The 25495-nt window shown below is 37.9% G+C and overlaps 1 protein-coding gene across 5 annotated transcripts in view; it reads left to right on the forward strand.

The window, feature by feature from the left end:
• rubcn.L (RUN domain and cysteine-rich domain containing, Beclin 1-interacting protein L homeolog) overlaps positions 1-24513 on the forward strand; it is a 54499-nt gene extending 29986 nt beyond the window's left edge. For 3 of the 5 annotated variants that reach the window (XM_018241358.2, XM_018241359.2, XM_041563238.1), the window contains exons 6-21: positions 92-198; positions 1545-1686; positions 5675-6130; positions 8013-8090; positions 9924-10039; positions 10804-11005; positions 11568-11669; positions 13479-13533; positions 14527-14659; positions 15175-15320; positions 15399-15463; positions 16198-16436; positions 17545-17606; positions 17827-17980; positions 19805-19898; positions 21100-24513. In XM_018241358.2, coding sequence (XP_018096847.1) covers positions 92-198; positions 1545-1686; positions 5675-6130; positions 8013-8090; positions 9924-10039; positions 10804-11005; positions 11568-11669; positions 13479-13533; positions 14527-14659; positions 15175-15320; positions 15399-15463; positions 16198-16436; positions 17545-17606; positions 17827-17980; positions 19805-19898; positions 21100-21260 — 2312 coding nt within the window. In that variant the 3' untranslated portion in view covers positions 21261-24513. Of the gene's footprint in view, positions 1-91; positions 199-1544; positions 1687-5674; positions 6131-6439; positions 6485-8012; positions 8091-9923; positions 10040-10803; positions 11006-11567; positions 11670-13478; positions 13534-14526; positions 14660-15174; positions 15321-15398; positions 15464-16197; positions 16437-17544; positions 17607-17826; positions 17981-19804; positions 19899-21099 lie in introns of all 5 variants that reach the window. The other 2 variants (XM_041563239.1, XM_018241360.2) reach the window with 2 other exon arrangements.
• The last annotated feature ends 982 nt before the right edge of the window (positions 24514-25495 follow it).

Here is a 25495-nt window from a genome sequence, read left to right on the forward strand (position 1 = left end):
TTGTGCAACATTTATAAATACAATATTAGCAAAGAAAACTGTTCCTAAAAGAGCGATGTGGTTACTTTTTAAAATGTACATATTTCTCCAGAATCTGCTTTTTTACTGAGTGAGGCCCATGTTGCCGCAATGTTCCAGTGTCTTGAGGCTGTAGAACAGAATAATCCCAGACTTTTGGCTCAGATTGACACATCTGTGGTAAGAAAATCAAGAAAAAATATGCAACAGAAAATCACTATTAATGCTTAATTCTAAGAGGCACATTTATTAAAGGTCAAATTTCAAATTCAAGGTTTTTTTTAACTCTATTTAATTTGAATATACTCGAAATTCGATTGGGTGGTTATTTGATAAAAAATGGAATATTTTAAACTCGCTCAAATTTCACCAACTCGAAAACTGGAATCAAATTTGAATAGAATTCGCCTAAACTTGATTTGAGTTTTTTCTCGAACATGTCCAAATTGGTCCCTGGACCACTCCCATTGACTTATACGTGAACTCTGCAGGTTTTAGGTGGCGAATAGTCGAATTGAGTTCTTAAAGGGCTCAAATTGAGTTTGGATAATTCACTTTGAATTTGAATTTTCAATTCGTCCCTTAGGGTGGTGTCACACGTAGCTATAATGTGAATCGCTTGCGGGATAGCATTTGGATCACTTCGGCTTTCCGAAGTTTCCTTATGATGCCACTTCGGAAAGTGAGTGCCATCCTGCCAGCGATTCAAATTCTAGCTGGCGGGAAGGCATTTCGGGGAGATTAGTTACCCGAAGAAGAGGCGATTTGTTGCTGGTCATTCTCCAATCCCCCCAAAAAGCCACGTGTGCGACCACCCTTAATAAATCTGCCCCTAATTGTTTTTGTAAGTGACATATCACCTTTTTTTCTCATGCCTACGGTACTTTTTTTTTTTTTTACAGTACACATTTAGCAGTAGTGGAAAGGTATAAAACTGTCTTATAAATTGTATAAATTCTTGTTCAGGACTACAAATGATGTATTTCTCTATACAGAAATTTCCCAACCCATTAAAACCCTGAATCATACTCAATTAATATGATATCAAAGAATAGGATTTCAGTTAAAATGTTTTTGCAGTGGAGAGGCCTGTATTATATTGCACACTGCATAACAAAGTTTTTCTGTACGACTGTTGCTTTTTTTTTTTACTTCTCATGTTGCTGGAAACTCTCACACAATGGGGAAGAAATACAGTTTGTGTGGTCTTACATTCTGTCGTATGGGCAGATTTTTTTACCTGCATTCTCCTACACCCTTCCGTTGTCATTTACGAGAATTGTAATATTTAACTGTTTCTCAGTTTAAACATATTTGTCTGCAGTGTGGTTTATTACAGACAGACTGCTAGCATATAATAAATGGAATAATGCAACTGATTCATACGATGTTTAACACATTTTCTGATGTATTGTACCCAACTTACTATGTTTCTGTTTTTTATATAGACTTTGCAATGATCTATATAAGTACTAAATAAAACTGTGCAGCTAATCCCTACATACATATTTTATTCCTCCCCATAGCTGGCTGGCAAGAGAGAACTCAACATATCAGAAAAAAGTCTGAGCCTATCAACCCTGCCAGGATCTTCCGGTATCCCATACACTGATAACACTCCACATTCTCTGTACAGTTCCTATAGCAGTCTTCAGATGTCTAGCTCTGGTAAGATTTTTGTATGATAAGTACTTTAATGTGTTAAAATATATACATATTGAAGGTGAGAATGTATTCTTCTAAACAGCATTATTCAGCATTATATATTATACATTTGTAAAAATGTATAATATTGTCTTTAAACTGTAAAAGCATTAAAATGCTTGCTAGCAACACCCCTGTCTCTCACTACTGGTGCATGTCTCATGTAAAATTCTAGCAGAGCCAGTGGATTAACATAATGCCATAACTCCCAAAATTTAGGAAACAGAAAGAGGGACAAAAAGATTTTGCGGGCGTATCACGCTGATTTTTGTGGCCACACCCCCTAATTACCATGTTCATTTTATATAATTTGGCAAGTTATGAACGTTTGAACACATTTCTGTGGTTTTTATGTTATTACAGTTTTGCAAGTAAATTGCCCTTTTAGCTGTGAGTCTAACTTCTTATCTTATCAAACTGTTACAAAAGTATGTCAAGTATTTATTCTGGGATGTCTGCCAAGACGCAATTATGTTAGATACTTTGTATCTGTTTCTGGTTGTTCAGTTCAGCAGATCAAAGAGAACCCCGGGACTTCTCAGTACAAATCCTTGACAGCGGGTTGATCTGTCAAAAGCGGGACTGTCCCGCTCAAAACTGGACAGTTGGGAGGTATGGAATGCTTTGTCAATCCTGACAGATTGGGTGTGTTGGTCCACTACTAGTTTTTGTAGGTGGTTTATCCTATGGCCTTAATGATGCACTAGAAGACCAGTTACTGGAGCAATGACTGCTTCCTGCTGTTTTTTTAGCTTGGATGCTAAGGAGAGAGGAACTCGGCTTGAATTATTATATTTTTATATATTTTTTTTTAACCTTCAGTTTGCAAAAATGCTTTCTAAGCATTTAAAGACACCATATATCTTAAACTAAAATGTATGGCAGCATCCAGGCCAAGGCTTTCTCTGAAGACCACAGCTGGAGCAGCAGCATCTTATTAAACCATTGGGGTGCTGAGGCATTGCATACAAATTTTTATAAATGTAATAATTACATATCTAAAGAAATGGCAGAATTGTAGGGACAGCAGCCACAAGCACAAGTGTATATATTCCCCACAAGTGTGCATTTATTGTGCCACACTTGATGAGGGAGGTTGTGTAGAATGGAGCAATAAACGCATACACTTGCAAGGATTGCATACCTGCATCTGAGTCTATTGCACAGCTTATTTATGAAGTATGTATAACCCTAGTGGTGGGGATCAAGGACCATCACATAAGGACTTGCCACTGACTGAAGTAAAAAAAACTATTGTTTGGTGTTAATGGCAGCATTGCGTTCCATTCATAAATATACCCTATGGTTCTACAGTTTTCTCATCACTGATTGGACACTTTTGTGGAAAGATTGTTTTCACCTTTCTGACTGCCATTTCATCCTGTCTGCCACAACCCACAGACTGGCTTTTGATTAAGTCCCATCCCCTAATGCACTACAAAGCTTAGATCAGATATAATGAGCTTAAAAAGCTATCTACACAACCTGGGGTTATTGTATGTGAGGTATTCAATTTTTTCAATAGTTTAGAAGTTACAGGGGCTGATTCACTAAGGGTCGAATATTGAGGGTTAATTAACCCTCGATATTCGACTGGGAATTGAAATTCTTCGACTTTGAATATCGAAGTCGAAGGATTTAGCGCAGATAGTACGATTGAACGATCGAAGGATTATTCCTTCGATCGAACGATAAAATCCTTCGAATCGAACGATTCGAAGGATTTAAATCCAACGATCGAAGGAATATCCTTCGATCAAAAAAAGTTAGCCAAGCCTATGGGGACCTTCCCCATAGGCTAACATTGACTTCGGTAGCTTTTAGATGCCGAACTAGGGGGTCGAAGTTTTTTTTAAAGAGACAGTACTTCGACTATCGAATGGTCGAATAGTCGAATGATTTTTAGTTCGAATCCTTCGATTCGAAGTCGTAGTCGATGGTCGAAGTAGCCCAAAAAAACCTTAAAAATTCGAAGTTTTTTTACTTCGAATCCTTCACTCGAAGTTAGTGAATCGCCCCCTAATTGTCACTTTATTATAAAGTAGGGGTACTTTGTCCACTGTACGACACAGATGGGAAAGAGCACACCATTTGGAAATAGAGTAAATTTAGGCATTTTGCATATATTGTGTTTAATAGTTGACACCCACAAATGGCATCAGTTGTGGAATGTATACTTTATTGTCATTATTATTTATTTGTAAAGAGACAACATATTCCATAGCATTTTACTATACTATACTTTGAGTGGGGGTGGCCTGTCAGTGAGGGCCTACTACATTTTAGTAAACTAGCGGTATGTGCTCATACTTGTTAGTATAGGGGAAAATAAATCGATGGCAAGCATTACTTAAACTAAGCAGGGTATGAGTAGACCATACTAAATGTTAAAGGAACAGTAACACCACAAAATGAAAGTATTTTAAAGTAATGAAAATATCATGTACTGTTGCCCTGCACTGGTAAAACTGATCTGTGTGATTCAGAAACACTACTATAGTTCATATAAACAAGCTGCTGTGTAGCAATGGTGGAGATTGAAAAAAGTCTATATGGCACAGGTTAAATAGTGGATAACTGATAACACCATTATGTTCTACAGAACTTATCTGCTGTCTAACCTGAGCCTTTTCTCCTTTGAATTGCTGCCGCAGGGTCGGACTGGGCTGGCGGGACACTCACGCATGAGTGAGCAGATGCAGCGCGGGGGGGGGTCCGGATGGGGGCCCTGGGAAAGAAGCCTCGGTAGGCCCTGGCCCCCAGTCCGACCCTGGGCTGCTCCATTGCTACACAGAAGCATATTTATATAAACAATAGTAGTGTTTCTGAAGCAAACACAGCAATTTTACCAGTGCAGGGTAACACTGCATTATATTTTTATTTCTTTAAAACACTTTTTAATGTTACTGTTCCTTTAATTACCAACCAGAATGGGTAATGTAACATAGTAAGTAAGGTTGAAAAAAGACACACATCCATCAAGTTCAGCCTTTCAACTCTATTTTAACCTGCCTATCTGCTAGTTGCTAGTAATCAAAATGTAAAAGTGTTTTGTTTTTCCTGAATATATTTTAAGTTTGGTACATTTTGTCTGCAAAACAAAAATTTACTTTTGCTTTTAGAAATTTTACATGTAAGCTCAGGATAAATGCAAATGTTGCAAAAGGCATATGCGAAGACCAATTAACTTTCAGCGGAAAGGCTCATTTTTAGACTTGTAACTGGTTGCTTTTATAATGAGTTAGAACATAGAAAAGCTTAGCAGAGAGAGTCTGCTAAAAACCATGGAAATATATCCGTAAATAAAATCTGTACCTAATATGACTGTCCTGTAACAATGTGTACATTAGATTAAATAGAAGTTTAAAAAACAGACACATTTTATGATAACAGTCTTCATTTAGAAGTAATTTGGCATGGAACTTATTGAAGTCTTCATCCATTGTGACACGTTGGGAATTCTCTTAATAAGAAAGTTGTAACTTTTTTTTTTTTCCATACAGGACCCCTACATTCTTGTACATTGGTGAATGTTTGTATAAAAGGGGCAGTATAGCCTCTGGTTCTACATGTATTTAATGAATAGGACTTGTCCTAAAAAGGGCAAGCAGGGATGTTGAAAATACTTTGATTAATATATTAATTATAGTTAGATTACTAGTATACAACCCCCTCACTGCTTTGGTTAGTAGTAATCAACTATGTAGGGGGAATACCTGTGCACTGTTAATCTAATTACCTGCCTTGCAAAAACCAAACATGGAGCGGCTTCAAATTCCCCGTTTGCTGAAGTCAAGAAATAATAAAACTCATTTTTTTTTTTTTGTGATCAATAGGCAAATGAATGTTCAGCCCAAGTCCATTCATGTTTAACAAGAGGCTTATAAAGGGCATTTAAATAAATATATATTTATACTTTTTATCTAGATTATTTATTTATGTTTTCCTGCAGATTTCCGGATTGACCATCAGAATAATCTTTACAAAGCTGTATCCGAAAATGAATCCATCGTCTCTGTCGCTCCAGGAGATGATTCGTCGCCACATGAGGCATTTTCACCTGTTAGTGAGATGAGTGTCAGTACCGTTACCAGCCAAAGTGAAGATGCTGGTAGTCCAGACGACCCCCACAGTGAGGCAGATGATGGTCCTGAGTACCTGGCCATTGGTAACATGAGCCGACGTGCATCCAGTCAGAGTAGTGAAAGTTCAAACCTTTTCTCTTGCAACTCCCAAAGAACAGACTCTCTAAACTCAACTCCAACAGCTCCCCAAAACTCATCTTTACTTAGTGTCCCTCGGCGCTCCAGCTTCTCTGAGATTCAGACTGGGAATGGACCCTGGCACACAAAGAAAAGCCATATGCGTTCACGTTCCGACACCAATGTAACCATAGCAAAGGCCCAAGGTAAGAACAAACCTTTATTTAATCATTTAAACTGTTAACTAGCCCAAAATTGTCTCTGCCCTCTTCTGCACTTAAATAGGAAACACCTGACAGAGCAAGTTTAGAAAGCAAAACATTCCACTTGTCAGGTGTTTACCATTCAAGTGAACAGGAGACAGCAGGACTGGTTTAAAACGTTGCCAGCTAAAATATACCCTTTTTACCCTCAGCCTAAATTGTCTGGCTTTGATCCCACTATGCTGCTTTTTGGTCCATGTATGGTATCTGTAACATTTTCTCTCGCTTTAACCCCTTAATGGCTGACATTAGGAAGTGACCGGAATATCAGCATTATAATGGAAGATCCTGCAGCAGGTCTGGCATCTGTCTTGTGCCAACTTGTGGCAGAAGCACTGGTGGTGTTGCAATCATGCATTCTTTAATCACACTAATTGCATGCATCTTAGAATCCCCAATCTGCAGATATTTTGATTCTATTTTGTAGCCAGAGAAATCTTTATAGAAAACTCACTGTTATTTGTCATTGGATTGTGATGCAGCTGAAATGAACAGTATGCATACACCATGCTGTAAGAATTCCCAGTGTGCTACTGAGCAAGATACTGTTTTTCAGTATTTCAGCACCAGTGCTTCTTCCATTAGTTTGTAATACAATGTACACAGGTGGTGATGGGACTCACCCTAAACATATACATGTCCTTTTTTAAGGAAGGAAAACTGTCAGTCGTTAAAAGGAGCATTGTAATAGCATGCTACATGCTGGGCTTCCATATTGCTGATTGTTTCTGGGCAGGTTTTTCTTCTGGACTAGTGCTCCTTTTGGGAGAAAACTGCATCGGACTGTTGAAATGCTCTGTCTGAATTGCCCTGTGTGCCATTGCCCTAAACTTTAAAAGGCAGATAGAACTGCTTTTCTTTAGATGTAATCACCAGCTCTGTACACTAACAAAAATTATAATATTTTCTTATAATATATTACATTTGATCATATTTAAGAATATATTTTCCCTTTAAACACAATAAGTAAAAAAGTGAACTGCAACCACCTTTGTTCATTGTCTTACTTGTGCCCCCTTTATATATCGCATGTGCATATTGTATGTGGACACATGTTTCTTCCTCTCTGTATCATACATTTTGTGGATTGTCCTCTTCAAGTCAACGCTCATGTTTGTGTACATAATAAATGAATGTGTTCATGTTTGCCTTTCTATTGGGATTCGAGTTATGTTGTGGAAATATTGTGGTGCATTCAGTATAACTGACTCACTCAAACAATATTTTCAGGAACATATAAATAAATTCTGGTGATATCCTGTATGAGTTTTTGTGATAGCTTCAAAACGGGTACAATAGGTCATTGCCACATAGAGCGCTTAGTTGTGTTCAGCTGTCTATAAACAGCTTTATTATTTTATAGAGCTGTAGTCAGGGCTGTATTTAGGTGCTGCTTTAGATGCTGAGCACTGCCTCCCCCCTTGCTGATCATGAAGAGAACGGTACCACTCTGCTCCATCATTGGCTTTGCCTGAAAGTGTTCAGTGGCAGGCTGGGGAGAATATTTTTTAATTAAACACTATTTTTGCTATATAGGCACTCAAGGACCTCACCTATAAAACTGCCACCCTAAGTATGGGCCCTGTGTCCCAATAGAGTAACTAAAGACCTGACTATAGTACAGGTATTGTTACAGAAAACAAAGCTAAGTCTAGCTGGCTACAAGCAGATGCAGCCCTGTGTGAAATAATCCTAAATCCATGTTTGTTCAAAAGTAATTAAATTTTAGCTTTGAATAGCAACATCATCTGTGTTGTTAAAAGGCAAGCTAAAATAAGTGCTGATAGCTCTTACCAGTCTGACCAGTTATATTATTTCTCAACAGAGTCCCTTTCTGAGTTACGGAATAATCCCACCCTGCTAGGGAAGACCAAAGCAATAGGTTCCCCTTACATAGAACATGGTATGTATTCATTTCACATTTAGAGAAAGTAATATATAAGCTCTTCTCAAAGTGGATAAGGTGGTAGTGTCTATTTTATTACTGGGGGTTTTAATAGCTCCCAGATATGACTATCCTGTATTTTAAATTGCCCTTCCAATAGCAGGACTGATGAAAGACAGACACAAAGGGATACCTAGAACGTTTTCCTACCTAAAAACGAATGCGGTTCCCTGTAACTTTAGGTTTAAAGGAACAGTAACACCAAAAACTGATGCATTAGCAAAACTGATGTGTTTGCTTCAGAAAGACTACACTAGTTTATGCAAACAAGCTGCTGTGTAGCCACGGGGGCAGCCATTCCAGCTGAAAAAAGGAGGAAAGGCACAGGTTACGTTATGTGCTATGTAATCTGTGCCTTTTCTCCTTTTTTTCCATCTTGAATGGCTGCCCCCGTGGCTACACAGCAGCTTGTTTATATAAACTATAGTAGTCTTTCTGAAGCAAACACAGAGCTTTTAACAGTGTATGCTAACAATATATTCTATATTAATTACTTTAAAAGGCTTTCATGTTTTGGTGTTACTGTTCCTTTAAGTATACACAAACCTACACGCATACAAAAAGGACAAGCTGATATTCGAAATTTTTACTTTTTATACTGGTATGGTAAATCTGCAGGTATTCCTAGGCTGGGGGTAACACAGGAACAGTATTCTACAGAAAGATGCTTGTGCCTCAGTTTCAAATAGTGGCCTGGCTGCCTGCCTGATATCTGGCCGGGGATTGTCCAGATTGGAATCTTATGGTCCTCTCCTGTTGGGTCTCATACGCTCCAGCTATGATCCAATTGTTGGCTGAACGCAAGCCGATTAGACATGCAGCCTTGATATGTAGTTTCATAATAGAAATGAGAACCTGTTGATTGTACTGCAACTAGCAAAACAAAAAAGTATATTCCATAATCACTTGATCCCTTATTGTAATATGATAAACTGTCTCTACAAATACTAAGAAATCTGACATAATTTTTTGTTTTTTTAATTGCTTGGTTTTTTTCTGCACTTCAGATGCTTAATTATCCTTGCAACCAGGCAGCAGGTAGAATTTCTAAATGGAATATAAACACCAGAGGTCCTAAATAGAAAGATAAGCAATAAAAAATAAAACTAAGAACAATCGAAGAGCTGCAGTCATTGGGGGTCATACATCAACACTGGGCAAATTTGCCCATGGGCAGTAACTCATGGTGAACAATCAGATTGCTGCATTCATTGTTCTACTTGCAGCTGGCTTTATAAAGCTAATCACTGATTGGTTGCTATAGGTAACTGACCATGGGGCAAATTTGCCTAGTGTTGATAAATGAGCCCCAGTGTGTGTATAGTTTCCATTGCAAATGACCCCATGAAACATAGCAGTTCCTGTTGCATGCTGGATAATTAAAAAAAACATACAAAATAAATAATGAAGATTACTTTAAAGTAGCTTGGCATAGTTTTGTCTGTAATTTACTAAAGGTTAATTTAAAGACAACCTTTCACTTTGTAGAGCTCTAACATAGTCTGCTCTGCAGTGGTGTAGAAAGGTGTATACTGTACATTAAAGCATACAAATTCCATATAAATAAAAACTCATACAGGAGGTGAAGAGAGCTCTGCCCATTAGAGCATAAAAACAAAACCTTATCTTATTCAGTCCAATCTTACAATTATCGAGAACATGACCTGTAAGTGGGCAGATCACTTGAGATCTGAAGAGAGATCCGAAGGGATGCAAAGATTTAGCCACTGTCTGTCTAGGAGGGAAGGAAGGAATTTTTATTTTTTTTTCCTACTGTGTATCTTTCTGTAGACAGTGCTCCGTATCTGAATACTACAGAAGGTGTTTTTCGGAGACCATCCAAGGGGCAGTCATTAATCAGTTACCTCTCAGAACAGGACTTTGGGAGCTGTGCTGATCTGGAGAAGGTAAAGGTGCACGAAAAGATTTGCATTCTGTTCCCTTAGATAAAGCCAGAATATGACATTGGGAAGTGTGCATCCTCAAACTCTTGAATAAGATACAGTATATGCATTAACATAGACTTATAAGAAAGTACAAACTGCATAACAAGGAGGCAATTTACCATCTACTCTATAAATATGGAATCTATTATCTGGACGCGCCTTATTCACAAAGCTGTATTTTTTTATTTAAAAAAGAAATCTCGAAATGTTGTACTAGGTCCAATGACAATGACCTAGTACAGTTATAGAACCTATTCTACAGAATGCTTGGGATTCCAGATTAGCGATCCTTCCATAATTTTGATCGTCATCCCGTAGTCTGCTAAAAATCATTTAAACAATAAATAAAACAAATAGGATTGTTTCCCACCAATATGGATTCATGCAGCTTAGTTGCCATCAAGTACAATGTACTGTTTTATTATTGCAGAGAAAAAGGAAATAATTTAAATAAATTTGAATTATTTGCTTAAAATGGAGTCCATGGGAGAGCTGTAATTTGGAGTTTTCTAGATAAAGGAGTTTTCAGATGAGGGATCCCATACATGTAGTGTTTTATGCATGTGTTATGTTCATATTGCTGTATATTTTATTCCAGTTCCAGTGGCTTCATAGTATGGAAAATCCCAATTTTATTCCCTGTTGTGAGATCCGAAACTGATTTTTATGATTGTCATTTGTTGAAGCTGTACCCGTGTATTATTTCATAATCCCCTTTTTACCAGGAAAATGCTCACTTCAGTATCTCTGAGTCATTGATCGCAGCTATCGAACTGATGAAGTGCAACATGATGAGTCGGCAGCTGCAGGAAGAGGAAGAAGACAGTGATCGTGAGATCAGGGAGCTAAAGCAGAAAATACACCTGCGGCGACAGCAAATCAGAAGCTCACAAACTCAAAGCGCCTATACTGATGGAGGGTCCAGCAGTAAGAGAAATATTATTCTGCACAGAATTTGCTAATATGTCATTATCCATAAATTGTCAGATTTTTGTTATACAGGTATGAGACTGGTTATCCAGAATGTTCAGAACTTGGGGTTTTCTGGATAAGGGATCTTTCCGAAATTTGGATTTCCATATCTTAAGTCTGCTTAGAATAATTTGAACATTAATAAAACCCAATAGGATTGTTTTGCCTTCAATAAGGATGAATTGTTTTGTAGTTTGGATCAAGTACAAGGTACTGTTTTGTTATTACAGAGAAGAAGGAAATCATTTTTAATAATGTGTTATTTAATTATAATGGAGTGTATGGCAAATGGCCTTATCATTATTATCCCATACTTGTATATTTTTGCTTTTGCATTGAATAGACTTCTAAGCAGTTGGTTCCTTGTGGATCTAACATCTTGTTTTGTGAAACACTTTTTGTGAAACACTAATATGGAAATCCTGATTTTTTGATGAATTACTCATTACAATATTAGTACCAAGTGCATCTGTGATATATTATTTTTGACGTATTGCTTTGGCTCTTTTTCTTGCAGGCCAAGAAATGACAGAGAGTGGGTCACAGATAAGTTCCCATGAGTCCATTCCAGTATCAGAGTCTGGCTTTGCAGATGAAGTGGATCAATATGAAGTTAAAGGTATGCTGCTTATTTAACAAGGGGTTATGGAATATCTAAAAACTTGCCAAGTACTGACATTAGTTTTAAAAGGCATTTGTACACCAGTTACACATGAACCCAATAATTACATGGTTATGTTGAAATTGTAGACCTGAAAACACGAAACCTCCTTTCCCCTTTGACAAGGAGAGGAATTATTTAGTCCTACTTACCATTTCCCTTGATGATGGTTTTATATAGTGAATAAAGTACCCCCTCTTGTAAATTATAAGGATATTATAAGTTACCGAGGAGTTCCATGACCATATAAAAACACGAGGCCGAAGGCCGAGTGTTTTTATACAGGTCATGGAACTCCGAGGTAACTTCTAATATCCTCATAATTTGCAACTGGGGGTACTTTATTTATTATAATACACAAATTTCAGTGAGTCATGTGACAGAAATGACATCAGAACTCACCGTTTATAACTGATGACATCAGAACTCCCCATTTATAAGGATATAATTTACAGGATATTCATGGCTTTTGTGTATTATATAGTTATAATCTACAGTCTGGTCATTTCCCTATGGGACCAGACTGTAAAATATATCCTTATAAACGGTGCGTTCTGACGTCAGAACATACCATTTATAACCAGGGTCCCCGCCCACCGAATTTGACGCAGATCGTCTGAATTTGATGCCGCGCCTCCAAATTTGGCGCCAACACGTTTAAATTGAACGCTGGCGGGCACAATTTGGACGCCGGCGGCCAGAATAGGATGCCGACCCCTCCACCCCCCTCCCGACATTTCACACAAAATGTAGATTATAATGCATAATGTACCCCATACTGAAATTTATAAAGATATTAGAAGTCACCTCAGAGTTATGTGACCTGTATAAAAGCACTCAAGGTTGCCTGTTCAGCAATTGAATCCGATTATCAATTACATTTGGTCAGTTGGTTTAGTGGGTGATATAGGTGCTGAATAACTTTGTTCCCTAAATAAATGCAGTGATATTTAAAAATTGTATTATGTGTTTACACAGGTCCCCTATTTTAATACAGATAGGGGATCTCTTATCTGCAAACCTGTTATCCAGAAAGCTACAAATTATGGGAAGGCCCATCGCATAGACTCCACTTTATCCAAATAATTAAAACTTTTAAAAATGATTTTATTTTTCTCCATAATAATAAAACAGTACCTTGTACTTCACCCAAATTAAATATATAACGAATCCAATCCAGCCTGTTGGGTTCATTTACGGATTTATCCGTTACCCGGAACACTCCAGGTCCCGAGCATTTTGTATAACAGGTCCCATACCTATATTACATTATATTTAAAGATCAGAAACCATTGTTGTGACAAAAATGCAGTACTATGGGAAACCAGGAAGGAGAGCAAACACTGTAAAGTTACATATATATGTTTGTTTGTTGCAACAAAATTAATGGCAGCTGCCCCATATTTTAACTTAAATATTTAATCACAGATTAGAGACCATCTCTTGATAACCGCTAAAGAGTGTTTGGGGATTCTGGGAATTCTATTTCTGTGACTGATGCAAATCCAAGTATAGCAAACAAAATTTAGAAGTCACAGTGGGCATAACAGATATTGTATGTATTTATTTTCAAGGCAGTCTTAATATTTTTCTGTAGAAAAGCAGTATTCGTGTTTTTACCATGCTGGGCAATATTGTATAATATTGTATTGTGTAAGACCTGTACTATGTAATGTCAATTTAGAGCTGAAGGTTATGTGCCCTCTAAAGCAAAATTTGTAACATTTCTGATTGAGAGAGCTAATCATTCTCTGTCTTTAAATTCAGCTTCTGAGATTAAAAGAAGTTCAAACAGCCAACATCTACAGTGTACTGAATCCATGTAAGTATTATTGGCATTCGTCTACTCTTCTATACCTTTTATTAGCAGGTTAAGTGTGAGATGTCACATGAAGCATTTAAACTGGTCTACTGGTCTTGTTTGTTTATAAACTCTATACAAGACCCTGCTCAATGTACTGATTTTGCTGTTGTGTAGGTTTATACTGGGTCACTGTAACAAGCTTGGGTTTCTTATCCCAGGGCAAGGTTTTCAGTGTATAAAATAACATCAAACAAAAATGTAGAATAAAAACCAGTAAAAGCATACCACAAAGTGAATTTTTTGCTCATAGCAGCAAAAAATAGCTCTGGGGGTGGCAAAAACGTTGGGAAATGCTCCCTATTGGTTAAAAAACACTTAAGAACACACTTGCCCATAACCAGGGTTGGACTGGGCCGGCGGGACACCAGGGAAAAAACCCGGTGGGCCCCTGGCTCTTATAGGTGCCGCCAGCCCAGACCTGCTCCCTGCACTAATCTTCCTGCAGCGACCTCCCTTTCTCAGGCAGGTCGCAGCAAAACCAAAGAGCACACATGCGCATGTGCGGTGGGGGAACGATCATTATCATAGTCCAACCCTGCCCATAGCAACCAGCCAGCAATTGGATTTGAGCAGTCACCTACAAGTTAGAAAGCAAACGCAAAGGTCTTATTGTCTGGTATGGGCAACATCACCGGTGGTGTTTGTCTCCAGTGTTAATAAATATGCCTACCTTTCAGTCGAGTATACCTATATCTGTAAGACTAATGCTTTTTCCTGTAACTTTACTTTCATAATGAATCATGTGTATTTGCTGCAGTTGATCTACTTAGCTGTTGCACTACACTGCAAAAGCTTGCTGAAGTGACCATAATGTGTGTGATAGGGACCTTATTTGTAAGATCCACTTGAGAAAGATTGATGTTAGAGATATATAATCTCTTTAAACTTTGGCAAATGTTGGCCCTATATTATCATTATTATTCATTAATAATTATTCATATTCACCTGCAGGTCCTACTCCTTTCTTTGTTCCAACTCTGCTGAGGCTGTAGCCATGGGTCTCCTAAAGCAGTTTGAAGGAATGCAGCTACCGGCTGCTTCAGAGCTGGAGTGGCTGGTCCCAGAGGATGATGCACCACAGAAGGTATATAACCAATGAGAACTGAGTGTATATTTTGTAAGATTTTCATCTCTGTAATATAAAAAAGGCCAGGGTTTTTTTTACCAACATAAGAGAGAGCTTGGATACCCAAAGCTTGTTTGTTCTGTGCTGTCTATCCTTAACTACAGATCCTCATAAATCTCTAAGAGCACAGTAAGGGTTGTACATTTAGAATGTAAGACATATATGACTTGTGAGACATTTTGCTTGGTATCAGAAGAAATGTGTTAAAACAATTAAATATACAGTAATCTTGTGTGCAGCCCTATTCTACTACTTAAATAGCTGTTACATAATGTTTATATTTTTATAGAATCATTTCTTACATATTAGATTTGCTTGTGGACTTGTATTTCAAATGCATTTTAATGCACCAACTGCATCATTGGGAATCAAAATCAAAATATTCCTGAAGATGTAACAACATAGTTGCTGCATTAGGTCCATTACAAATGGAATTCCATTTCTAAACTATAGTTTTCTTTCTCTGGTTTTAGCTGCTACCAATTCCAGATTCTGTACCCATTTCTCCAGACGATGGGGAACATGCAGATATATACAAACTTCGAATACGGGTTCGCGGTAATTTGGAATGGGCACCGCCAAGACCGCAAATCATCTTCAACATTCACACTGCTCCCACGTATGTCCCATTTGTGCGATAGGAGGGGATCAGATTTGCATTTTACACAGCAATATTGACTCTGCTTTTATCTTTCAGAAAGAAGGTGGCAGTCACAAAGCAGAACTACAGATGTGCCGGCTGTGGAATTAGGATAGAATCTGGTAAGCCAGTAGCCAGGGCCAATAATTATTATTTGGCTTGACAGCATCTAACAGCAGGGTTGTACTGAAATTAGTGCCCCATATGTATGATCATATTTTTTTTTTAATTTACTGTAATATAAAGGGATGGAAATGTTTGTGTTCTGAGGAATGGTATATTTTTGGGGTGCATATCAATACATATGCATGGAGGACATTCACTTGATGCTTCTTGGGCCATGACAATACTGTCCAGCTCTAGGGCTAAGCTTGAAGATATAAACTGTTTTTACATAAAAAACATGGTTTGTACTGTTTGCTGTAACGACAATACTTAACATGATGATACACCCTTGTTTGACATGTTGATTTTTGCTTAATTATTCTTTCACACTGAAGATTTGGCAATTCATTGCCAATAAAGTGTGTACAAAATAAACACTGAAGCTTATCAACACTCTAAAATTAGCTCAGTGCAATAAATCATAGCAATCAAATAGATATTTTCTACCAATGCCAATTGGTTCTCAGGGTTAGTGCATGTGGCAATGTTAATACATTAGCTGCAGTCTCTTTTTAATATAAAGGCACCACTTAAGTCAAAGAACGAGGAAGGAGCCTGGAGCTATACTACTTAGAATAAAGAATACGTTACATGTCTGTCTATATTTCTTTCTCTCTCGTCCAGAAGTAACAGGGTTACATAATCATTTTTTTTGACCTAGATGTCCACTTTTTACTTTATCTTTTAAAAGATTATATCAAAAGACTGCGATATTGTGAATACTTGGGAAAGTACTTTTGCCAGTGCTGCCATGAGAATGCACAATCTGTCATCCCTGGGCGAATCATTCGAAAATGGGACTTCAGCAAGTATTACGTCAGCAACTTTTCAAAGGACCTACTTACAAAGATTTGGAGCGATCCTCTCTTCAACTTGCAGGACATCAACAGCTCTTTGTACCGGAAAGTAAAGGCACTGGAGCAAGTGCGGGTAAGGGCATTATATCTTTTAAGGGTAATGTCTCTTTAGGAGTAGAGAGTTTAGAGCTAAAGATAAGGATACAGATGAAGTCCTAAAAGTAGATGAAGAAATAATAAAAAATTTAAACTAAAATTATTATATTTGGTTGTGTATTTATTGAAAAAAAATAATATAGAAAAGTAAACACAGGGAGAACAAGAATACTAAGGGGGTTATTTACTAAAACCCAAATTTATCTCATATTTTAGTAGAAAAAAAACCACAACCAAACTCCCATGCTCGATTTGACCTTATTTAATAAAAAAAATAACCCAAATCAATCGGATGGCGGTAAAACTCCATAACTGAGCGAAATCCCGATTCGCTCAAGTTTTTTTTGTTTTTTTCCTGAATCACTTGATTTTTTTTGGGCTAAACCCAGCGCAGACCACAATAACTTCAAATTGAGATAGGTTCCACTCTCATTGACTTACACATGACTTCAACAGGTCTGAGATGGCAGATTTTCAGATTCTGGCTTTTTGCAGCACCGGGGTATAACAAATCTCGAAAAATTCAAGCTTTTTTTTCCATGGAAAGTTCGAGTTTTTTTTCCATGAAAAAAAAGAGTTTTTGTCCCAGAAAGTTTGAGCAGAAAAATAAGAGGTTATAATCAATGTGGATTTTACAATCTGAGTGAATCTTAATTTAATATTGTCCCTCCTAATTTGTAATTTGTCACCTACATCCTTGTCTTTCTGGGTCCCATTACAGAAACCGTAAAAGCTTGTTCTGTTTGCTCCTGTCACAGCCATATATGCATTGGAGAATTCCCTTTACTAAAATCACAACCCGAGGTTTCACTTACAAAGAGTGTAAGCCATGTGTGGGCAAACTGTGATCCTCCAGATATTCCAGAGCTGTAGTTTATAATCTCAAGGAGCCACACTTGTTATGAGATCTTGCAAGCACGGCCCTCACAGACAGTTTTTATTGGCAGTCAATTGCCAGTATTTCACTACTATTGCTCAGTGTTGTAGAAATGATTGATACTTTTACAATCAAGCAACAACAACAAGAAAAAGTGTGGAGTGTTTTTTTTTTTTTTTTACCAAGTAACGGTTTGTTTTCTTTTCAGTTGTTGAGGGTCCAGTTGGTGCACTTAAAGAACATGTTCAAAACATGCAGGCTGGCTAAAGGGTGAGCTTTTATGTCATTTTCTTGTTGCCTGGAGAAATGTTGGATGTTTAGGTGATCTATACATTTACTCGCCTTCATGCTTTGTTGTTGCTTGTGGTTATATGTGTCTTGCTTAATTGCGTTCATTCTCGTTGTTAACCCATTATTTTTTCTTGTTTTGCTCACCATTCATTTATCCTTAAATCGCATTAGTTACATCTGAATTCATTGTGTCTCACAGAATCCTGGAGTTATATGACATTGTGCCTGGACACCTGACTGAGGACCACCATCTCTTCTCCTTAAGCGATCTCACCTACATAAAGAAAGGGGAGTTGGTCCCACAGTTAAGGGATTTAGTGAGATCTGGAGCCCTACATGTAGAGAAATGCATGGTAACCGTTTGATCCCTGCATAATTGTGTAGTAAATAACTGTGTGCAGAACTGGATCACTTTTCTTTATTCATTTTTCTGCGGAAGGTTGTTTTGTAATAAGACCAATTTTTATTATCTGTGCATGACCGATGTATGCAAACACATATTTTCTCAGTGGTTTTATTAACGTTGTATTCATCTTATTACTGTAAAAAAAATAAAGAAATTCAATAACTGTAAAACATTTTGCAGAGTAACAGAAACTAGCCTCATTTTACGCAGAGTATTCAAGAGCTAAAACATGAACTAGTTCCATTACCTAGAATAGGGCTGTATGGATTATACAACAAAATTGTAAATATTAAAGGAGAAACAAACCCCTTATTAAAAAAAACCCTACCCCACATAGACCCCCTCCCCCCAGACTAAGTGTTACCCCGGGCAAATGCCCCTAACTTTTTACTTACCCCTCGGTGCAGATTCAGGGATTGGAGTTCACTGCAGGCATCTCCCTGCACTGAGGGGTAAGTAAAACGTTAGGGGCATTTGCCTGGGGTAGCAGCTAGGCTGGGGGGGGGGAGGGGGGACTATGTGGGGTGGGGAGTAGGGTTTTTTTAAATAAGGGGTTTGTTTCTCCTTTAAGTACAGGTATGGGACCTATTATCCAGAATGCTTGGGACCTGGGGCTTTCCAGATAACAGGTTTTTCTGCAATTTGGATCTTCATACCTTAAGACCACTAGAAAATCGTGTAAACATTAAATAAACCCAATAGGCTGGTTTTGCTTCCAGTAAGGACTAATTATATATTCGTTGGGATCAAGTACAAGCTACTGTTTAATCATTACAGAGAAAAAGGAAATAATTGTAAAAAATTTGGATTATTTGATTATAATGGAGTCTTGTATGGATGCTGGGTTTTCATTTGGAGGGGTTGAACTTGATGGACTTTGTCTTTTTTCAACCCAATTTAACTATGTAACTACTATGTAACTATATAGGAGACTGCCTTTCCGGATAACGGATCCCATACCTGTAGTATATAAATATTAAGCAAAATAAGTAAGCGGAAACCATCTATACATTCACCTCTTAAAAGGGTGGTTCACTTTTAAGTTAATTTTTAGTATGTGATAGAATCCGAATTAACTTTTCAATTGGTCTTCATTTTTTATTTTTTTTCAAATTTTTTTTAATATATTTGCCGCCTTCTTCTGACTCACTCCAGCTTTCAAATGGGGGTCACCGACCCAATGTAAAAAAACAAATGCTCTGTAAGGCTACAAATGTATTGTTACTGCTACTTTTTATTACTCCGCTTTATATTCAGACCTCTTCTATTCATATTCCAGTCTCTTATTCAAATCAGTGCATGGTTACTAGGGTAATTTGGACCATAGCAAATAGATGGCTGAATTTGCAAACTGGAGAGCTGCTGAATAAAAAGCTAACAAAAAAAAACAATAAAAAATGAATTGCAAATTAGAATAGAATTTGACTATCGATATCATACTAAAAGTTATCACATGGACGAACAACCCCATTAATACTTATTAAAGAAATACACATGGAAAATCAGAAATTTGGAGAGGCCCTAAAGCTCCTGATGCTGCCAGCCCATAAGTGATTTGTATACACAGCAGGGTGTTACATATTTTGAGCAACTTGTTGATGCTCTACCCTTACCAATATATCAAAGAACCATAGAATGTTATGTGCTATTTGCACTCGACATCTATAAAATGCATCACCTGTATAAAAAAATATATTGGTGTAATTTTGCATGCCACTATAGATAATCGAATGGTTTAACATTCTCTCTGTATTGTTTCTACTTTTTAAAGCTCTGTCAAGCCAAGGGCTTCATCTGTGAATTCTGTCAGAATGAAGACGATGTGATCTTTCCATTTGAGCTACATAAATGCCGGAGATGTGACGGTAGGGTCCGCTGAAGATAGGTTGCTTTTCATTCTTTGTAGCAAAACTAAAGCCTAAAAATGAATATGGCTAGATGTGCAATATTTTATATACTAACCTTAGTGAATCAGCCCAAAGGTTCAGCATCACTGTAGTGGTAATGATTCAGGCCTTCAACGTTGTCACAGGAGTTTCCCATCTTCAATTTTGATAGGAGTGTCAGTGACACGCACATGCTCAGTGTGTTTTGAGTAACTGTTGAGAAGCTAAGCTTAGGGGTCGTCTCAAATCATCAAGCTCATGCCACAGGGTTTATTATTAAATTCTGATGCTAATTGTGCTGGTTGATGAGCTGCCATGTACTAATAATTATTTACTAATCGGCCTCAGCCTTATATTGTGACATTCATATTACATTTATTCAGTATCATGTGAGTTGGTCCCTAAGCTCAGTAAGTGACAGCAGCACAGAGCATGTGCAGTGAATCAGCAGAAAAGAAGATGGAGAGCTACTGGGACATCTTTACAGGCACAGATATTCCCTGCTAAATGGTTGTGGTTGCTTTGGGCTGGTATAGAACCCCAAAATAAAATGTACAACATTTGTGTTCTACTTTTTTTTTACTGCTTTAGTTCTCCTTTAAGGCTTGGGACTAAATCATTATAAGCATCTGATTAACATATTATAGCAGAACTAGTGATCAGTGCAAGCCCCTGTAATTTGGCTCATGTTGAATAAAGGTGTATGTTGATGTTTAAAAGACCCTGTCAATTCCATGATGTTTGAATCATGCACAAATAGAAGGCAAATGCCCATGCATGCCATGGAGATATAGATGCATCAATGCCGATTATATAGTGAATAAAGTACCCCCTCTTGTAAAATATAAGGATATTATAAGTTACCGAGGAGTTTCATGACCATATAAAAACACGAGGCCGAAGGCCGAGTGTTTTTATACAGGTCATGGAACTCCGAGGTAACTTATAATATCCTCATATTTTACAACTGGGGGTACTTTATTTATTATAATACACAAATTTTAGTGAGTCATGTGACAGAAATTACATCACTACTCACCGTTTATAACTGATGACATCACTACTCACCGTTTATAAGGATATAATTTACAGGATATTCATGGCTTTTGTGTATTATATATTTATATGTAATGTAGTTACTCTATGTGCCTGAACTATTCTTTTTTTTTTACACCCACAGACTGTAAGGCTTGCTATCACAAATATTGCTTCCGGTCTGAAGAGTGTCCCAAGTGTGAACGTTTAAGAGCAAGAAGAGACCTTCTGGCCAGGCAAAGCCTGGAGTCATATAACTCTGATCAGGAGGAATTTAATGCAGAAGAACCATCCGTGGACTCTTAACAAGCACGAAAGGGCAAGACCAAGTGTAACTGCAGCTTTTTAATTTTAGTGCTAGTCATCCAGAATTTGCATCTTGCTAAAAAAAACAACATATTCTCACAGTCTTGTATTAAAGACCCCCCCTTATTGTTTATTATAGACATTTTTTTTAACCTTGATTGTTTTTGGTTAATCATCGGATTTCTGGTTGTCAGAAATTAACAGTAATACCTCCTTTGTGATCACTACATACATTGTTGTGCAATATTGGAATATGCTCTTCACCTCACAGCTGTGCATTATCACATATTCTCTAATAGACTTTAACAAGCGTATCAGTCGGTCTCAGATACAGCAGAAAGTGAAAGCGACATAAACAGAACTGTGTGATCACTGTAATCTGCAAACCTGCAATTTAAACTTGTGGCATATGTGCTGTTCTCTTAAATATTCCAGAGAAATTAGACTTGGGGGTGGTGCACCCATCTCTTTCACTTATAGACCCTAGAGATCATAGCAAATTTGCAACAGGTTGTGACTGTAACATGCCTATTCCGGTGCATTTTGGATCATTGCAGTTGTGTGCCATGCAATGATCCAAAATGAGTTTTTGACTGTAATGGGATGAAATTTACTCCAAATACACAACTTTTCCCAGAATCTCCACATCTGCCATAAACTGGTTGTACATAATTTTCAAGCAAATTGCCCTAAAATAACACGTTTCTGCCTATGCTAATAATCTGCTTCAGTAGTGCTGCCAAAAGTTACTCTCACCAGTCCCATTCCGATTGCTCAAGCAATGTCAGAGAAATTTGGTTATGTGTGATCACAATGGAGCCAGCACATGTAGCTGTCTAAAGGCTGGTGATCCATGCGAACTGCAGAAGGTTGTATATGTCAAAGTTGGCTCCAGCTTTCTGGTGCGCATCTTCACTCCCTGCAATGTAATTCCCTTTATTCTTTACAGTTGCACTAGATCTAGAGTCGAGAAAAGCACTTTTCTAGAATACATTCTCCTGCCTTGTCTTGTTTGCAGTAATGTTGGTATATTTTAGTACCATGCAGTTGATCAGAGTTGGTTGGATTTAATTGCACCAAGAGTGAGTATGCAGAGCTTAGTGTTTGACCCGTGCCCAGTAAACTGCCCCTGCCTATAACTGGCTGAGATCCTTTCCTGTAAGCTCAATGACTGCTGGCACTAAAACGAATGCTGCCATGATACGTTATTATGGAATACATTGTGGCTGGGAATATGCAGTGCATGAATCCTAATCTTCCTTCAGTTACACATAGATTGATAGTATCTAAGATAACTATGCCGAAGTTGAATAGCACAAGGCTTTCGTGTGAGGACCAGCTTTTTTATAATTGCACTAATGTACTAATTGATTGTATATCTTTACAGAAACCATCCATTAGGCCAACTGTTCCTAGCAATGAATGTTATCTGGATAGCCTTACAGAATCAAACATGGATCTGTCGCAGTAAAGCTGCCCATACACTTATAGATCTGCTCCTTTGGGAAGGTCACAAAAATGAGTGGATCTTTGCCTGGTTTGGGTAACCACAAATCCCATTTACCCAAACCACCCATTGTTTTCCCACTGGCCATTGATAGGATCTAACTGTGGGCCCATGGAGACCCATTTTTGTGATAACTGCACAGATTCAGACTTATCCGATGTGATTTTAACATGCCCTATAGATATCAAGTTCATATTTGACCCAATATCGTTCAGACAGACCCTCCAAAGGGACTAAGTCTGCAGATTTTATTAGCCTCAATATGGCCAACTTGACTTACCTGCTCCATGTGACTGCTGTGTGGATATCCAGAAAACCTATTCTATAGAGGGGTGGGTGCCGGGGCATAGGAACATTTTTGGCCCACTGCAGTTCAGTGTGGAAATTGCTTTTGCTTGTTGCAGTGCCAAAGGGATAAGGAACATTAGACAATGGCACTTTGCCCCTCCTGCACTGAAAATGTTATAAGGCTTACTTATGAACAGTATGCATTTCATGTTAATTACATTAATGCACTTCTTCATCTGCATATCTGGTGCTGCGTTTATCTGGAGCCTAGCTCAGTGGAATATGTTCAGATACATCATTCACCCAGTTCAAAGTCTTTCTCCGTGTTGTGCCCATTTCTCCCTGGATTAGTATGTGCTGGCATGAAAGGGAGAGCTGCAAGCAAAGGAGGAACTTGATGAAGGAACTGGGGCTTGAGGATTTCCTATTCTAGTACCCAAAATTATTGTAGTATTAGTAGTAGTAATTTAAAAGCCATAAATACAGCCAATATCCATGCTTTTTGTCCTATTTGTCCTTTTTTCAAGTCTAAACCTCATTAACAGTGTTTGATGAAAACAAATAAAATCCTTTAATCCAATCTAATACTTTAGGCCAGTGATTGTGGCCAATTTATTCAGGTACTTTGGGGTTTTTATGTTTGCAAGTCATCTTTACCAGTTCAACCAAGGGTGCAATCCGGATGCAAGACACAGGCCACTAGTAGGGCAATATTGGTTTAGGCTATATATGAAATCAATAACTTTACTATACCTTTTGTCCTGACAGAATAATGTTAGGATATTTCAGATGATGTTTTCTAATTTATGTTAGGCGGGTATAGTTAGTTACATGTAGGGGGACATCCCATTTATGCTTTTTCTCTCTGTATTTATAGTTCTTGCCTTAAGTGACTGCATGGGCTTGAAGTTGGTGCTGGTCCTAGTGAGTGTAACCCTATAAAAACAAACATTCCAAATGTAAAGCGAGTTTTTTAAACCATTCCAGATTTAACCCTTAAATGATCAAGATTTAGAGATTTGCTCATGTGGTGTGTTGCCTCCATAACCTTCCTCATGACAAGCTAGAGACAATACCAGTGTTCTAGCCAGAAGCATACATTCTGTTGGTAAATATTGTCCCAGGATTATGGGAATTTACCTCTATCCCAAATATATATTATTTATGCCATAGACTCTGGCTTCAGCCAGCTGGTCACTGCTATTAGCATAAAAAAATAAAAGTGCAACACACTGTTGAAAGCAATGTCTGACAGGCTACAATGTATAGTTGCACGACTCCACTGCAGGCTCCAGATAAATAAATCCACAGGTATTTGTATTAAGGAAGGGGTTCCTTCCACTGTAAATGTATTGTGAAAATGTCCTGTAAATAAGAATAGTTAACTGTATAAAGAATACTATGTCTCTACTGTTCAAGAAACAGCTAGTCCGTCCTAAATAAACAGATTGAAACACGGTTTTGCCTTTATTGTGGTCAGCCATTAATTTGGGGGAACTATGTAAGCTTTAGTGCTCTGAGACATGAGAAAGACATGCATGTCAAAAACTCTACAGGTTAAAAAACAATTGGCCATGGACAGGGATCTACTGAACAATGCGACGTGAAGAGTAAAGGCCCCCATACACGGGCTGATAAAAGCTGCCGACAGCTTATCCGCCCTTGTGTAGAGAGCCCCCTGAAGGGCTTTCGCGATCGATATCTGGCCGAAAGTCGGGCAGATGCCGATCAGGCAGGTTAAAAAATCCTGTCGGAACATCTTTTCGTTGATGTGGTCCCGCGATCCGACCGCCCGTTTGGCCACGTTCTGATCCAATTGTTGGGCCCAATATCGTCCACTTCAATGTGGGCATATCAGGAAGAGATCCGCTTGTTTGGCAACATCGCCAAATGAATCTCCCTGTGTATGGCCACCTTTAGAGAGTTATTTATTAAGAATCGAATTGTCTTTTCCAAGAAAATTCTAGTGTACAATTCTACCCCCTATATCTGCAAAAAGAAATGCCTGTTATTTTAATAAAAAAAAAGTAATACCTGGCTAATTTGGGTATCACATTTTAATGGGTGCTTTTCAATGTGTCTGTTTTCAAATTTTAGACTGGGAAGCCAGAGATGTGTAGGTTGAAAGGATTGCCTTGTGCCTGGAGAATTAACGTGGCTTCCAGAGGGCGACTCGTATGGATAAACACAATATGCAGACTCCATGTCAAGAACAGCTTGCAGCAATAGCCTTCACTGAAAGTTTAAATGAATTGAATGTTAGTCCCACAAATGCTGCCTATAGATTATTGATGTAGAAGAGAAATGAGGGCTTTTTATACAAACATGTTGACATGATTTTTTTTTTTCCACTGTTTTAATTCCCCACCTTCAGGCTACATACATACTCAAAAACACCTGCTTCAGGCGGACAGGGAGTTGTTTATTTGCCTGATTAAAG

This window comes from Xenopus laevis, chromosome 5L (genome assembly GCF_017654675.1).
Source record: "Xenopus laevis strain J_2021 chromosome 5L, Xenopus_laevis_v10.1, whole genome shotgun sequence".
NCBI classification, from domain to species: domain Eukaryota; kingdom Metazoa; phylum Chordata; class Amphibia; order Anura; family Pipidae; genus Xenopus; species Xenopus laevis.